A 17518-nucleotide genomic window follows, 5' to 3' on the forward strand; every position below is an offset into this window, starting at 1 on the left:
GAAACAAGATTAGAAATGTATATATAAGCTAGCTGCTGTTACGGTTTGGTTCTGGTGAAGGTTGTGCACAGGTCATATCAGAGAAAAATATAGCATTTTTATTGGGAAAATACCTATAATAGTTTAGATAAGTGGAAAAACCCTTAATTTAGCTGTACAATATAGGAAAAATATTAAATGTAATACACTAAAGATCCTGAATGTTGTAATTATGGTTGTTACCATTTGTGTGTATTTGATTTAATTTATACTTGCCACCCGTTGCCCATATGGGCGAGTCCTCTAGAAGAGTATTAGTCATTTCATATTTTTGGACGATAGTGCAAGAAACTGGAAGGTTCTTTAATTCTGGTTCTTTTACGTGCCAAGTGTTTAAGCACTCATACCATGGTACCTCAAATTCATCCTAAAGACTGATTAGTAATTTTAGTTGACCATTAGGGAATCAAACCCACAAAGTTGAGATTACAAATAGCGCTTGAACCCATTGAGCTATGCGGGCTGGCTTGGTTCTTACCACACTTAAGTGAAATAGTGTATATATATAAAATTATGCTTCTAAAACAGTTTTAAAACATCGAAAAATATGTAAAAAATGTACTGCAAACATTTGGCCACATTATATGTAATCATTAAAACATATGCATTCATTTCTTATTGAAAAATTTGACTTAGACAAGAAATAAATTTCTTATTACCTCCCTTTATTAATATGAAATGTAAATTCAGTAATATCTTTACAAATAATGCTTTTTGGAACTTATAATATTGATAAATCTTCATTTGAGCATTATATTTATGATATAAAACCATGAAAAATTGAGTAACAGGATCTTTAATTTATAACGTTAGCCATGCAGAAAATTAATGTAGCCCTTTATTAAGTTTATTGGAACTTTTGAAAAATAAACAGCACGAAACTTGGAATATTTGCTAATCATGAGAAGGTAAGGGGCATAATTCTGAAAGCAATATTTTGGAGTTATGTCCTTATATATACTGTATTTAGAAGCATGAAACTTGTTTATAAAGGGAGGTAATAAAATTTGTTACTTACGTTAATTATTATGACCTGGTTCAAGATAAAAAAAATATGAATAAAAGAGGCAACACTTTTTAAATAGTACTTTTGTCATGGGTCAATAAAATTGCATTTCTTTTCTTAAATAATGGCAAACTTTTTAGCATGAATGATTAGATATATATAAAATTTGTGGTATTCTACATCATCCGAGGTTTTCATAGAATTTTCACAGAATTTTAAATTCTACTAATTTTGGCGGCTAAAAAAGCCATATTACAATTAATGTCATTGCACTAATTGGCATAGTCCTTTGGGTTTTTGCACATTTTGACAGCAAGCTTATTTCACAGAATGGCCTGTTAAATTAAAGCATCATGTCTCCAGATTCATGCTAATTTTCAAGAAAATTTTGAAAATGTGCTAAAAAGTAAAATATTGTAAAATCAATAAAGAAAATAAAATTGCAAAAGTGCAAAAAGCAATTACAAATTTCCATGTAAATTACCACAAAAAAGGTCAAAATAGGCAAAAATAGCCCTTACTGAGTTAGTAACGTATAAATATGATAAAAAATTCTGCAAAATTGGTAATAAATTGCACATAACATGGAAATTATTACTTTTATTTTGAACCTTTTTACTTTTCATAAAATGTCATTACCTTATTCTCAAGTTTGATTTTCTTGAAATATTTTGGTTCATCTGGAGGCATGAAGCTTTAAACTATCTTATTTTTAGTACTCAATGACATCTGTTGTTTACAGTCAGATATGGTATCAGATGTTGTATAAAAGGGAGGTAATAAGATAAGAAATTTATGTAAATAGGCATGATATTTTACATTAAAAATAACATTTGGTAACATTTTCAGAATGTTTTAAATAGCTTTGTTATAATTTAAACATTTTAAAAAAATGTTTGAGATCATTTAAAGATGAATGTGTTGTTATGTTATCAAAGGTATATATGTTAGATAATGTTCAATTCCATCACTTTTAAACCTATTTAGTAAATATTACAATAATTTTGCCAGCCTTATAGGCTTAATAAGTTTCTTGGTATTTCTTTACAGGGACAATGACTGCATTGGTCAGGGCTGACAAAATGTAATTTTGACCTACTTACCTGTTTTAATCTGAAGCATTTCTGAACTTACCCATATGGTATTTATAACACAAATTCTTCAAAATTTTCTCTGGCCCCAAAATGATAGTTACAAAGTACAAGCTTGTGTGTCCATTGTCGAATTTTGGTCAGGCCCATAAAATGTTTCAAATATTACTAGCCCACAAACTTTAAGAAAATTGCCCACCAATAACCTCTCTGAAGATGAAATGATTTAAAGCTTTCAGATGGGACAACTAATTTATCCTGGATTCAGGAAATAGAATTACCAGATAACTGTATAAGACAATTTATTCTTTAATTTTCTTTCCACTTTCGAAGTTTAACATAAGAAACTTTATAGGGTTAGTAGATATTTCCGACAATAAGGCTTGAATGGCTTGTGGTTTTCTGGTCCTTAAAGTAGCTTCACTGCCCACGACATGTTGTGCCCTAATATAGGGTTTATTTTGCAGCATATGCACTGATATTTAACCTGTGTGCAAGTTTAATACTACTTAAGAGCTGAATTTTGAGTCAAAATGTTTTACAAACGGTCACAAGATCATATAACCCAAGCCCAGAGGGCCACTGCTGATAACTGATAATTATTATATGTTTCATTTAATTTGTAGGGTCGTCCATAGCCAAGTGAAAAAGGTCGTTGACTTCAATGCACTTGCTACTCACCGTTGTAGGTTCAAATCCCACCAGGTACTTTTGACCCTTTTATGTAAGGAAGCTATCCAAAAGGGCCGGCAAAATCAATTGTCCATATTGCCCAGGTTGTCCCACAGTCTGTACAGACAAGAGAAATTTTCAAGAATAAACTATGGTCCTGTCCAACCTACTCAGGTGCTTGCTTGTGCCGTAAACAATGCATGAAAGGTTACCTGAGATCTTCCTCCACCAGTAGAGCTGAAAATTTGCTATATGACTTTTACTGTGTTATAAACTTTGATCATATAATAATTATGATAGTAACTGGTGTTTGTTTTTATGTTTTATAGTTACATGCAGCGATGTCCCTGTCAGGTAGGGAATGGGATGATTTGAAGTCTTTACTAGACAAGGCGGTGAATAAATTTCTAGGATTCAGTGAACCCTCACTAGTGACTGCCGCCCTCAACTGTATAGACAAAGGTTACGATGAAAGGAAGACTTCAGGTATGGAACCAGACCAGCTTCACCTTTAACTAACCCGGCTTTACCTTTTATCAAAACTTTTACCTGAACCGGCTTTAAACTTCAATGGAACCAAGTTAACCTTTTACTGAATTGGCTTAAATTTAACCGAACAAAGTTGACCTTTAACTGGGCCAACTTAAACTTTAATCAAACTAAGGTAACCTATCACTGAATCGGCTAAAATTTTACCTGAACCGGCTTGAACTTCAACTGAACCAAGGTACCTTAAACTCTATTGGCTTACTCCTGAAAGCACTATTTACCAATGTTTCAATCATATCTATATTCAGAGTTTTCAGGGTTTTTTTCTGGCATTTTTAACTTGTATTCTTGAGATTGACCGGCAAAATGACTGTGAAATTTTCAAATTTACAGATAAGTTACAGACAATCTTGAAATTTTCAAATTTACAGATAAGTTACAGACAATCTTGAAATTTTCAAATTTACAGATAAGTTACAGACAATCTTGGACGAGAAGCAAGCCCCACTATTTGCTGAGAAGTTGTTTGACGTCTGGGATCAATACAGGGCAACAAGTAAATCACATCGGAGTAAACGTAGAAAGGTATCTGTAACCCTTAACCTTCTCGATTATTTGAGCCGTGTCACGACAAAACCAACATCAACAGTGCATTTGTGACCAGCATGGATCCAGACCAGCCTGCGCATACGGGCAGTCTGATCAGGATCCATTCTGTTCGCTATTAGTTTTTCTACTTGTAATAGGGTTGGTAAGCGAACAGCATGGATCCTGATCTCATCCTTTCGAACAGGTTGCTTTATTCATAGTTTAGTACATAGTTGTCACCCCGAGAGGGCAATCACAGTGAAGTTATTTGATACAAAATGTAATATATCAATATCTGGAATTGTATACATGCTCATTATTGTCCTTGACCTTTATGTCTATTTATAGATACAAAATTAGAAATTATTACAATGCATTTAATTCCGCGAATTTTGTGAATCGAAGATTTCCGCAAAATCAATATTTATTTTAAAGACTAATACATTTCTATCTTTGTTCAGTTTCAGGATGATAGGGACGATGCCGAGGATGGAAGAAAGAAAGCAAAGTTTGAGGAAATTCCGGTTACGCCTGAGGGGCCAAGCCCGGGACAACTTACAGAAGAAAAGGTAAAACCATGATCGAAACTTTAAAGGCCTCCACAGCCCTGTGGTTAATGTGATAGATGCCTCACCATTCATCACACTGAAAGAATTTGGCCTAATATTTTGAATGTCTTATTAAGATAGCTTACCAAGAGATCAATTTATCTGCTTTGGTGCATGCCTGAACATTCCTTAAAGCTGCTTTTACATTCTCTTAAGCTTATGAAGGTCAATTTATCTACTCCGGTGAATGCCTGGACATTCTCTTATTAAGCTAGCCACAAGGATTAATAGTTCTACTCCGGTGTGCCTGAACATTCTCTAAATTAAACAAGCTTATGAAGATCAATTTATCTACTCCGGTGCATACCTGAACATTCTCTTAATTATACCCCCAAAAACGAAGTTTGGGGGGGTATATAGGAGTCACCCGGTGGTCGGTCGGTCCAGACGTCCGTTGCATTTTCCTTGTCCGGAGCATTACTTGAAAACTAATGGTTGGAATTCAATATAACTACATACAATGGTCAAGCACATTGAGAGGAAGTGCAGTGCACAAGAACCATAACTCTATCTTGACTAACTACAGAGTTATTGTCCTTTGTTACTTTTCCTTGTCCGGGGCATAACTTGAAAACTACTGGTTGGAATTCAAAACAACTTCATACAATTGTCAAACACAATTAGGGGAAGTGCAGTGCACAAGAACCATAACTCTATCTTAAGTTATTACAGAGTTATTGCCCTTTATAACTTTTCCATTGCTTTCTTTTATCCGGACCATAACTTGAAGACTAATTGTTGGAATTCATTATAACTTCATACAATGGTCCAGCACATTGAGAGGAAGTGCAGTGCACAAGAACCATAACTCCATTTTGACTTTTTTACAGAGTTACTGCCCATTGTTTATTTTCCTTGTCCAGAGCATGACTTTAAAACTACTGGTTGGAATTCAAAACAACTTCATACAATGGTCAAGCAAAATAAGGGGAAGTGCAGTGCACAAGAACCATAACTCCATCTTGACTAATTACAGAGTTATTGCTCTTTGTTACTTTTCAATTGCTTTCTTTTGCTCCGGACCATAACTTGAAGACTTATTGTTGGAATTCATTTTAACTTCATACAATGGTCAAGCACATTGAGAGGAAGTGCAGTGCATAAGAACCATAACTCCATCTTGACTAATTACAGAGTTACTGCCCTTTGTTACTTTTCCTTGTCAAGAGCATGACTTGAAAACTACTGGTTGGAATTCAAAACAACTTCATACAATGGTCAAGCACAATAAGAGGAAGTGCAGTGCACAAGAACCATAACTCCATCTTGACTTATTACAGAGTTATTGTCCTTTGTTACTTTTCCTTGTCCAGAGCATAACTTGAAAACTACTGTTTGGAATTCAGTACAACTTCATACAGTTGTCAATGACATTCAAAGGAAGTGCAGTGCACAAGAGCCGTAACTCCATTTTGACAAAATACAGAGTTACTGCCCTTTGATACTTTTCCTTGTCCGGAGCATAACTTAAAACATACTGGTTGGAATTCAAAACAACTTCATACAATGGTCAAGTACAATTAGAGGAAGTGCAGTGCACAAGCACTATAACTCTATCTTCAGTATTTATAGAGTTATTGCCCTTTGTTCTTTTTCTTTGTCTTTCTGGACTTATTACAGAGTAATTCAATTAAACTTCATCAATGGCCAACCACATTGAAAGGAAATGCAACATACATGAACCACAGTTATCTTTAATTGCCCACAACCATAACTCTATGTTTCAATTCTTTTACAAGGTATTCTGTTACTAGTAACATCCTCATTTCCGAAGCAGACTTGTGGGGGTATTAATCACATTTAGTGATAGTTCTAGTTAAGCTAGCTTACTGAAGATCAATATATCTACTCTGGTTCATGCCTGGAGTTCTGTAGTTCTACTCAGATGCAAGCTAGCTTTATCCTGAGTAATTCAAACAAGCACAGAGGATGTTTACTTTCCAATGAAATATCTTTTTGTTGCCTCGTTAGATTTCAATTTCATTTTGTTACCTGTCTAATAATAATAATTTACTATACTCATGACTTCCTTAGATTGCAATTTCATTTTGTAATTTTGTTTATCAGATGCAAAAATTATTGTTTGAATTTTTAAAAGTATCCTTCCAAAATGCTTGTATGAAATAAATATGGTAATTTATTGCCTGAAAGCAATTGGTGCATGCTAAAAGTCATTGGGAAAGCAGCTAAACAGATAAAACCCTACTTATATAAGCAGAATAATATTTTGTTCCAGAACATTTTTTTTTTGTTTACGTTCATAATTCAAGTGTATTAAAAAACAGTGGCATTCTATGTTACAACTTTTTTGGGGAATCAACCATATGAAAATGGCACCAATATAATTTTACTGTTGATCAACTTTATTAAAATATTTCAAAAGATATAGATTTATACCCTTTAAAGGGACTCCACTGAGGTTTTTTGAAGTGAAAAGACCGAAAATATTTTTTCAAGACTTTAGTATAACTAGATTTTACTTATGTCTAGACAAATAACTCATGTACAATATTTCAGATCATTCACTCACTCCATTTCCCAGAAATAATCAATTTTATTGTCCAATTTGGCCAAATAAATGAAAACCCTTAAAACGCTTTTCACTCAAATCGGCCAAAAATCACATAAAAAGTGATTATAAATTTAATACCGTCTATATTTTTATATCATCTATTGCTTGGATTCAAATTTAAATGTATGTACCAGTTGATTTAAAGTGACATTATGCTCATATTTTCATAGTCAAGTTGAGCTGCACTGATTACCGTATATATTTCAAAAGATTGACTGTTTAAATGGTGATTGACCAACAGTTCATATTGGAAAAATGTTTCGGATAAAATTTAAATCTGCCTAAAATATAAAAAGGCTGTCCCACTCTTTTTATGAAATGAATGTTACAGTGTATTGGATATTTACGAAAATTTCACTTGAATGCATGCGTTGTTTATTGTTTATGTGAAATAAATTTGTACATCAAAAGGAATTATGGCAAAATGAAAACCTATTTTGACATTCATTTGTTCACCCATTTATATCCTTTGATGGGCATAATGTCACTTTAAGAAAGAAATTAGAAATTTATTATTTTAGGCTATTGGACCTCAGTGGAGTTCCTTTAACCTCTGTAATTATGATAATGATTTATTTATCACCATGTTAGATTAAAGAGATGATGCAGGCAGCACAGAAAGTAATTCAGGAGAGAAAAGCACAAATGTCAGCACAGTTGCCTTCCGGTCCACCGCCACCCTCGACAAATTCGCAGGTATTTACAGTTTATTTTTAAAATTTAAATTTTAACTTTGAAGGGCTACTAACCTAGGCTTTGTTTAGGACATTGGCAGCTGGTCTCCAGTGAAAGACGAAGTAAAGGTTTAGTGTTGTTATGTACAGATGGGTGAAAAATAAAGTAGAGGTTTCACCAGATAAACCACAAATTTTCTGTTGGTGCCCTGTAATTCTCTACGACATGCATATACTGAGGGGATGCATGATTCAGAGTAATGCTAACTTTAAACAAAGACCAACATATACTAAAGAAAAGTTACCTCCATCTATTCTGTTTCTATTGGACTTATATAAACATCTTCAAAACCCATATAATTGACAACTGCACTGTCATCCAAAAGAATTCAGTATCAAACTCATCATAATATATCTAATTTAAAAGATATTTTGACTGTCTTGTGTACCATCATTATGCATAATGCAGGGTGGGGGTATTTATAAAACTAGACTATCTAAGGTTTAAATTTATACAATTCTACAACACCCCCCACCCCCACCCCATCCCAAACCACCTCCCCCCCACCCAAACCACCTGCATTACATAGTGAATTTTATTGAAATATGAATATTATATTATTTCAAAATTAAAGGTATGTTATTTATTGCTAAACTCAGGATTTGCTACAGCTAAAAAAAAGAACTATAACTATAAAGGGAGGTAATAATATCACTGGAAATCTAAATTAGAGAAAGTACATGGACAGTTAGGAAAGTTATTTGTGATGATTAACAATTAAATAACAAGTTATTTTCAATATTAAAATGCTAAAAATTTGATATGTACATCATTGAAAACTGTGAATGTTATTCTAATTTTTTTGTTTAAAGCCAACTGTGCTGATGTGAAATGAAATTTCATTTGATTTAACAAGAATTTTGGTGCCATGTTTGTTAAACATGGCTAGGGAATTAAAATGGGCTTGTCTCTTTATGGAACTGTCCATTTTCATTTTATAGGGATGGATATTCAAAGCCTCATTACCGCACAAACTGGGGCCCTCACAAACTGGCATCGGCCCTCGGAATTAATGTGTTTCACATGGTACTGTGCATGTAACACAGGCAAAAGTTAAAGATTGATCTCTGGTGCGTTTTGGAGCATTCTGGGTCAAGCTTTTTGACATTCTGAACCTTATCATCTTTATATTATTAATTTTGGGATACATATAATGTTTTGTCTTCGCCGTCCGTCCGGTTGTCCATCCGCATTAAGCTTGTCCGCCCTTCACAAGTTAAACTACTGGTGGGATTTCAACCAAACTTTACAGGAGTGATAAGTACCATTTTTAGTTGTGCGATGTCAAAGTTCAAATAAGAACCCCCTGTCTGGAAAAATAAAAATTTTGGGGCATTTAATAGAGACAATACAGTACCCTGTTACATTAAAGGGAGATAATAGAATTTACAAAATTTAAATTTTGCAGGGCCAAGTAAAGTTCAATGATTAAATTTTAATGAATTTCACTTCAACATTAATATGTGTATCATTAATAAAGAGTCCAAATCATATATTTGACTAAATTATAAACTTTGTGATTATTGATGAGTGTGTTTTTATATAGATTGAATTGAATTTTTGTGGTGGTGTAGGGGCCTCCGTGGCCGAGTGGTTAAGGTCGTTGACTTGAGATCACAGGTCCCTCACCGCTGTAGGTTCGATCCTCACTCGGGTCGACATCTTTCATGTGAGGAAGCCATCCAGCTGGCTTACGGAAGGTCGGTGGTTCTACCCAGGTGCCCGCTCGTGCCTGAAATAATGCCCGAAGGGGCACTTGGGGTCTTCCTCCACCAATAAAGCTGGAAAAAATCGACGAAAAAATCTCGGCGGGACGCTCTAGGATGGCCCGACTTGAGTGTACGGTCGCCCATATGGGCTTTCCGGCGGCGACCTTAAATAAACGCATTAAAAAAAAAAAAAAAAAAAAAAAAAATGTGGTGGTGTATAATTATGTGTGTAATAAAATTATATTTTTGATAAGCCACATTTGGCTAATACCATGAGTTTAATATGCAGGTGTAATTGGCACATTATACCAAGGTGGTTAAGGTTGTTGACTTGAGATCACAGGTCCCTCACCACTGCAGGTTCGATCCTCACTTGGGTCGAAATCTTTCATGTGAGGAAGACATCCAGCTGGCTTATGGAAGGTCGGTGGTGGTGCTCGCTTGTGCCTGAAATAATGCCTGAAGGGGCACTTGGGGTCCTCCTTCACCAATAAAGCTGGAAAAAATTGACGAAAAAATCTCGGCGGGATGCTCTAGGATGGCCCGACTTGAGTGTATGGTATATGGGGCGACCTTAAGTAAACGCATTAAAAAAAACCCAAAAAACATTATACTAAGGACAGGTGATAGACCTTTCCAGTGTTAACAGTTTTATAAAAATTGGTAGCCTACACTGAGATAATACTGTTGAAATTTATTTATTTGAGAACTGTTGTAAACATAGCATGGATCAGTGCTTCTTTAGGATAGGTAAATCATTTGTGTATAGGTAGTAGTGGTAGCGTGCTAGTCTATCAACTATACAAGTGTGGGTTCAAATCCCAGCATTCCCATTTCTTTAAATATATTTTGTTCAATGCAAAAAAGATTTAGCCTCGTTTCCATTTCTACAGTATAAAAATCCATATTAAATGCATATCACACCCCATAGAGCCTCATTTTCATTTTCAGAGTTCATAATGTCCGTATCAAATGCATATTGTACCCAATAGTTAGCCTCATATCAATTTTCAGGGTCAAATAGAATTACACCAATGAAGTAACAAAGTCCTGTCAAAATGTTAAAAAAAGTGAAATTAACAGGTCATTATACTTGTTAAGAACTATGCTGATTCTATTGGACATATATGCATGTACGAAACCTTTAAAATTGGCAACTGCATATTCATACAAAAGAATTCAGTATCAAACTCATTGCCATAATATGATTAATTTAAAATATATTCTGACTTTTTTGTGTACCATCATTATTCATAATGTGGCAAGGGTGTATTTTTAAAAAAATTCAGCTGTTGAAGGTTAAATTTTTACAATTCTGCGCCCCCCCCCCCTACCCACCTGCACTACATAGTGAATTTAAATAAAATATGAATATTATATTATTTCAAAATTTAATGTATGTTGCTAAACTTGGAGAATTTGCTACAGCTAAAAAAAATACTATAACGATAAAGGGAGGTAATAAGTTCACTGAAAACCTAAAGTAGAGAAAGTACATGGACATAAAGGAAAATCAATTGTGATGATTTACAATTAAATGTAAAGTGTATTTTGATATTATAATACTAAAAAAATTTTACATATATTATTGAAAACTGTGAATGTTATTCTAATTATTTTGTTTAAAGCCATAACTGTGCAAAGATGAAGTGAACAGGGGCCTCCGTGGCCAAGTGGTTAAGGTCGCTGACTTGAGATCACAGGTCCCTCACTGCTGTAGGTTCGATCCTCACTTGGGTTGAAATCTTTCATGTGAGGAAGCCATCCAGCTGGCTTACGGAAGGTCGGTGGTTCTACCTAGGTGCCCGCTCGTGCCAGAAATAATGCCCGGAGGGGCACCTGGGGTCTTCCTCCACCAATAAAGCTGGAAAAAATTGTGGCGGGACGCTCTAGGATAGCCCGACTTGAGTGTACGGTCGCCCATATGGACTTTCCGGCGGCGACCTTTAATAAACGCAAAAAAAAAAAAAGATGAAGTGAAATTTCATTTGAGTTAACAAGAACTTTGGTGCCATGTACTTTAATTACGGCTAGGGGAATATCATGAGAATTAAAATTGGGCTTGTCTCTTTATGGAACTGTCCATTTCCATTTTATAGGACATATATTTTTATCTGAGCCTCATTTCCTCACAAATTTGGAGCCTCATGACCTCACAAATTCACCCTTGGGAGGGAAGTTCCTGTCCGAACCACAACATATTTACAGATATTATTAATCTGTTTCTTTTCGTGCCATGCATGTTACACAGGCAAAAGATAAGGAACGTCTCCGGTGCGTTTTGGAGTACTCTAGGACAAGCTTTTTGACATTCTGAATCTTATCATCTTTATATGACATATTGTTCTTGCCTTTGCTGTCCGTCCGGTTGCTCGTCCATCCGCGTTAAGCTTGTCCTTCCTTCACAGGTCAAACTACTGGTGGGATTTCAACCAATCTTTACAGAATGATTTTAATAAGAACCCGCCTGTCTGAAAAAATGCAAAAAAATGCAAAATTTTAGGGCATTTAATTCAAACAATACTGCAACTTTTCAGTGTACCCTATTATATTAAAGGGAGGTAATAGAATTTACAAAAAGTAAATTTTGCAGGGCTAAGTCAAGTTCAATGATTAAATTTTAATGAATTTCACTTCAATATTGATATGTTTACCATTAATAAAGAGTTCAAATTATATATTTGACTAAATTGTAAACTTTGTGATTATTGATGAGCGTGTTTTTATATAAATTGAATTAATTATATGTTGATTAGCATATAGAGTGTGATGAAATGTATTTTTGACGCCAAATCTCATTGGCTAATCACAAACATGCAGCATGATTGGCTACTGTCTTTCCTGCGCCACATATTTTTGACTAAGTCTATTGTTTGGTCTTAGAATGTCAGAAAGGTGAAGGTTGAGAGGTTATAAACCAATTTGTTTTTTTTTTTGTATACTGTAGTGCCACTATTGTCTTCCAGTGATGAAAACCATATAATTCTGAGCTTAATATTTCCACACTAAACCTGTTGTTTTACACAGATGTAAATAATCATGGAGCTTCAAAACCTATATTGGACTAGGTAGCTCAGCTCGACAACTGGGTATTTTCAATAAAAAAAAATCATTTTTGACCTATTATAATAATAATGACCAAATATTAAGATATTTTGGCTTTTATCTGTGCAGATTCATTTTGGGAGTTTAAAAGAATGCAACCAATATTGTTTCAATTCAATTTTTCCACTCTGCACTTTAGCACACAGTTATTTCAATTAAACATATGAAAATCATGTGTTTTTAAAGGTACACTATTTAGCTATAAATAAAGGGAGGTAATAAGCTTACAAAAAAGCTAAATTTGAGAGATTACATGGACAGCCAGGAAAATAAATTTTGATTATTAACAATAAAGTATTAAGTAAATTTTAATCCTAACAAGCTAAAAACTGTAAACATTCATCACTGAAAACTGTTCATATAATATTAATTATTTTGTTTAAAACCAGAAAGGATTAATTCGGGAACGAAATTCGGTTTGCCAATAAGGCTAATTTTGGCGCCACGTTTTTAAACTGGCCATGAACTCCTAGTAATGACATGTCTTAGAATTAAATTGAGACTGTCCTATCTTGACAATGTCCATCAAAAGATTACTGTATAGTAGATGTCAACTTTAATTTGGACAGGGTTCCGAAATTTGAATTAAATAGGAAATGCATCATAATGTATTCTAAGCTTTTAAGCAGTCCAGCCAATTTGCCCACATACCTACAAACAATCCAACAATAGCTTTCTGAGAAGTTTGTAGTAAAGGAAGGTAAGAGAAATAAACTAATTTTAAGGCTGTAAAGGGAGGTAATAAAAATGTGAAAAATTTAAAGAACCTTTCGTAATAAAGGGAGGTAATAATAAATGTCAAAAGTTAATCAAATTACAAGCAGGGAGTCTGTATTTAAAATTTGTTGAGGAAAACTATAAAATACTGGGTAGTTATTCAATATAAGGTTGCTTGATCTACTTTTGTATGTCTTTTTATAACCAGGGGTAATTTATAAATATAGTGTATATAATATATTTGCAAAGGTTGTGTAGGCAAGTCAAAAGTCATAAGACAAATAAGTCATAAAACATTTTTGATGCCCATGCAAAAGGGCCTATGTAATACCACTGAACTTGGGGAATTATGAATTATTTTAAGAATAGAAGTAAATATGCCATTAACAGTAACTGTTGGTAAAATCGACACATGAATTTCATGTAAAAAATGACAAAAGCTGTGGAAAAAGCATCAATCTATGGTATATGGTTTCGACAGATAATTAAGGGTAAGTCTATTAACTCTTTCTCTCATGAGCATTTTGTGAAAAATGGCTGTTTACACTGAAAAGCCTCCTGGTACAAGTTCAAACTGCTATGAAACTGAAAAATGCTTCACCACTAATCAAACTTGGCACAAATGTTGACTGTAAGTAACCATGGTGAGGGGACATCTCAAAACTGCCAAAAATCACTATTTTGCCTCAATTTTTTCCATCAAAATTTATTTCAAAGTGCTGCAACTTCTCAAGGGATTGAGGTAGAGTCAAAGGCTTTTCAGTCTTGGTTACAAATTACCTTATGATCGACCTGGGGTCATTTTTAGCCTCTCACAAGTCCAAAATTCTCTTGGCGATGAGGGGGCATATCCCCCTTCTGGCAACCCACTAATGTATCTTTTGGATGGGGGGCGGCGCCGAAAAGTGCTCACTTTTTTTAGCAACATTTCTCAAACGAAAAACATGTGTTTAGGGCCCAAATGGGACATTTTTGCTTAAAAGGGGGGGGGTGGAAAGTGCGTTGTTTCGCGTATATATGAGGTAAAGGGTTAAAGATATTGGTTCGAAGTATGAATAGTAAAAATAAATAAATAATAGGAAAATATACAACTATTCTTTAGTATAATTATGGTAACATAAAGGAGAAACCTGATTATTAAGGGAGGTAATAAAACATTATAAAAGTTAATCTAATAGCAAGTAGCGAGTCTGTATTTAAAATTTGTTAAATAAGTCTTTAAAATACTGATTAGTTATTTAATATAAGGTTGCTTGAACTAGTTTTGATTGTCTTTTTATAACAAGGGAAAAGTTATAAATATGGTACATTTATTGTATTTGTCAGGGTTGGGATAATTTATAACTATATAGTCATAAGTCAAATAATTATTTTTAATGCCCATGCAAAAGGGCTGAATAAACTTATCTTGGGGAATCATGTAAGTTTTGGGGTTTTCCCAGCTAGGAATTAAGTATAAATTGGGTTTTTGTGCCCCCACGTTCACACCGTACAATCAAATGGGCAGACAGCTGTTCCAGCGTCCACAGCTGTACCAGTATATACATGTCGGCGCGGGGAATACATTTGACGTACGGAAGGTATTCATCTATTTTTAACATATCCCAACTGTATTCGAGTAAATCAATGTTATGGATTCATAGTCAACATCCAAAGGAGCATGCTAATAAATTTCTGGTCCTGTGCAAGCTTTACTTTACATGAATTTAGACTGAAAAGAACCACACTATCCGATGAGATGCGGTATTTTTAGTTTGAAGTCACAAAAACATATATTTTCTCATGATAATTAATCCTTTTTTCATATGATTCGTTAACGTCAACAATTTGTCATTAAACATTCAAAACCATACCTTCAAAAAAGCTTTTCTGTTAAAGTTATAAGGTATTTAACTTTGTGTGTCATCAAAATTTTAGTAACGTTATCAGCTGTTCGCCTCTTTTTAATGATAACATCGACAGCAATTTATCGGCATGAACGAATAACGCTGAAAGCTGTTCAAAGAAACAATTACATGTATTTACCACAGCGCTTTTGTCCTACAGTAACTAGGAAAGAGTAAAACTTTTTTGTGAATTAAGAATATTACTTTATTCATGATACTTTCTAATTATATTCTTTTTATTATTACTTTCTATTATTTGTTATATCTTAGGTTAGAGACCTTGATCTCCATTTACCGCACCGTATTTCAATATAAAACGGTAGAAAAACCTATTAAAGGGACTCCACTAAGGTTTTTTGACATGACGGGACTGGAAATAATTTTTGAGATTATTTCTCTATTTGATGTAGATCTATACTAATAACTTACATGCAAAATTTTCGATCATTAACTTGCTCCGTTTTTCCAGAATATTTTAAAAGTGAAAAAATTGACCCAAAATTGAAAAGACATATGATTTTCAATGTATTTCTCCTATATTTCTTGGTTATATTTTATTAATATTTATGTTTTAGTGCTCATGTTTTTTATGTGAAAAAATAAAATTTCATGTTTTTAGGCTTATAAATTTGCGTTAAATTTGTCTTTACTTTCTTTGAATTTAACATTTCAGAAACATATTAATAGATATTGCTTCCTTTTTATATAATAATAATAATAATAATAATAATAATAATTAAAATAATAATAATAATAATAAAAATAATAATTATCTTTATTTAAAGAAAGTTATACATTATTAACATACAATAACAATCATATATATCTAATTTCCAATGTAGCCTTCTGAAATTGAAAACAACAACAACAACAGGACATGCATAGGAGGAAAAATGAATGTATAATATTATGTAATTTTTAGAATATTACAACTCATATACTTTCTACAGACAATTTGTTTTAAAATATACGAATATTGCATCATTTGTTCGCTTGTTCATTCATTCGTTCATTTATTAATTAATTCATTCATTCATTCACTCACTCATTTATTCATATGAACAATATCAATATTGAAATACAGTGCAGTTAATGGAGATATAGGCCTCTCAGCTAAGATACACCAAATGATAGAAAGTAATAATAAAAATGATATAATTAGAAAGTATCATGAATAAAGTAATATTTTAAATGAACAAAAAAGTTTTACTTTTTCCTAGTGATTGTAGGACAAAAGCGCTGAAAATTGTTTCTTTGAACAGTTTTCAGCGTTATTCATCCTTGCCGATGAATTGCTGTCGATGTTAGCGTTAAAAAGAGGCGAACAGCTGATGACGTTACTAAAATTTTGATGACACTCAAACTTAAATACCTTATAACTTTAACAGAAAAGCTTTTTTGAAGGTATGGTTTAGAATATTTAATGACAAAATGTTGACGTTTACGAATCATATGAAAAAAGGATTAATTATCATGAGAAAATATAAGTTTTTGTGACTTCAAACTAAAAATACCGCATCTCATTAGATAGTGTGGTTCTTTTCAGTCTAAATTCATGTGAAGTAAAGCTTGCACATGGCCAGAAATTTGTTAGCATGCTTCTTTGGATGTTGACTATGAATCCATAACATTGATTTACTCGAACACAGTTCGGATATGTTAAATATAGATGAATACTTATCGTACGTCAATTGTATTCCCCGCACAAACATGTATATACTGGTACAGCTGTGGACGCTGGAACAGCTGTCTGCCCATTTGATTGTACGGTGTGACGTTAGTGGCGGGCATTTAGATTTACCCTTGTCTGTCCGTCCGTCCGTTCACTTTTGTGTCGCATGTAACTCAAAAAGTATTTGACCTAGAGTCATGAAACTTTACAGGAATGTTGATCAGCATGTGTAGTTGTGCACCTGGGTATTTTCATCTGGATATTTTTAGTATTTTCAGAGTTATTGCCCTTGACTTTGTAAAATTTTGCAATTTTCAACTTGTGTCGCATGTAACTCAAAAAGTTTTTGACCTAGAGTCATGAAACTTTACAGGAATGCTGATCAGCATGTTTAGTTGTGCACCTGGGTATTTTCGTCTGGATATATTAAGTATTTTCAGAGTTATTGCCCTTGACTTAGTAAAATTTTGCAATTTTCAGCCTTGTGTCGCATGTAACTCAAAAAATATTTGACCTAGAGTCATGAAACTTTACAGGAATGTTGATCAGCATGTGTAGTTGTGCACCTGGGTATTTTCTTCTGGATATTTTTAGTATTTTCAGAGTTATTGCCCTTGACTTAGTAAAAT

The 17518-nt window shown here is 33.6% G+C and overlaps 1 protein-coding gene across 2 annotated transcripts in view; it reads left to right on the plus strand.

Annotated features, from left to right (window-relative positions):
* LOC132719482 (U4/U6 small nuclear ribonucleoprotein Prp3-like) overlaps nt 1-17518 on the plus strand; it is a 45606-nt gene that overhangs the window by 1319 nt on the left and 26769 nt on the right. For both annotated transcript variants that reach the window (XM_060703251.1, XM_060703252.1), the window contains exons 2-5: nt 3138-3294; nt 3767-3882; nt 4347-4454; nt 7657-7761. In XM_060703251.1, coding sequence (XP_060559234.1) covers nt 3150-3294; nt 3767-3882; nt 4347-4454; nt 7657-7761 — 474 coding nt within the window. In that variant the 5' untranslated portion in view covers nt 3138-3149. The remainder of the gene's footprint in view (nt 1-3137; nt 3295-3766; nt 3883-4346; nt 4455-7656; nt 7762-17518) is intronic.

This window comes from Ruditapes philippinarum, unplaced genomic scaffold, assembly GCF_026571515.1.
Source record: "Ruditapes philippinarum isolate M1 unplaced genomic scaffold, ASM2657151v2 ctg5859_1_1_1_1, whole genome shotgun sequence".
In the NCBI taxonomy this organism is placed as follows: Eukaryota; Metazoa; Mollusca; class Bivalvia; order Venerida; family Veneridae; genus Ruditapes; species Ruditapes philippinarum.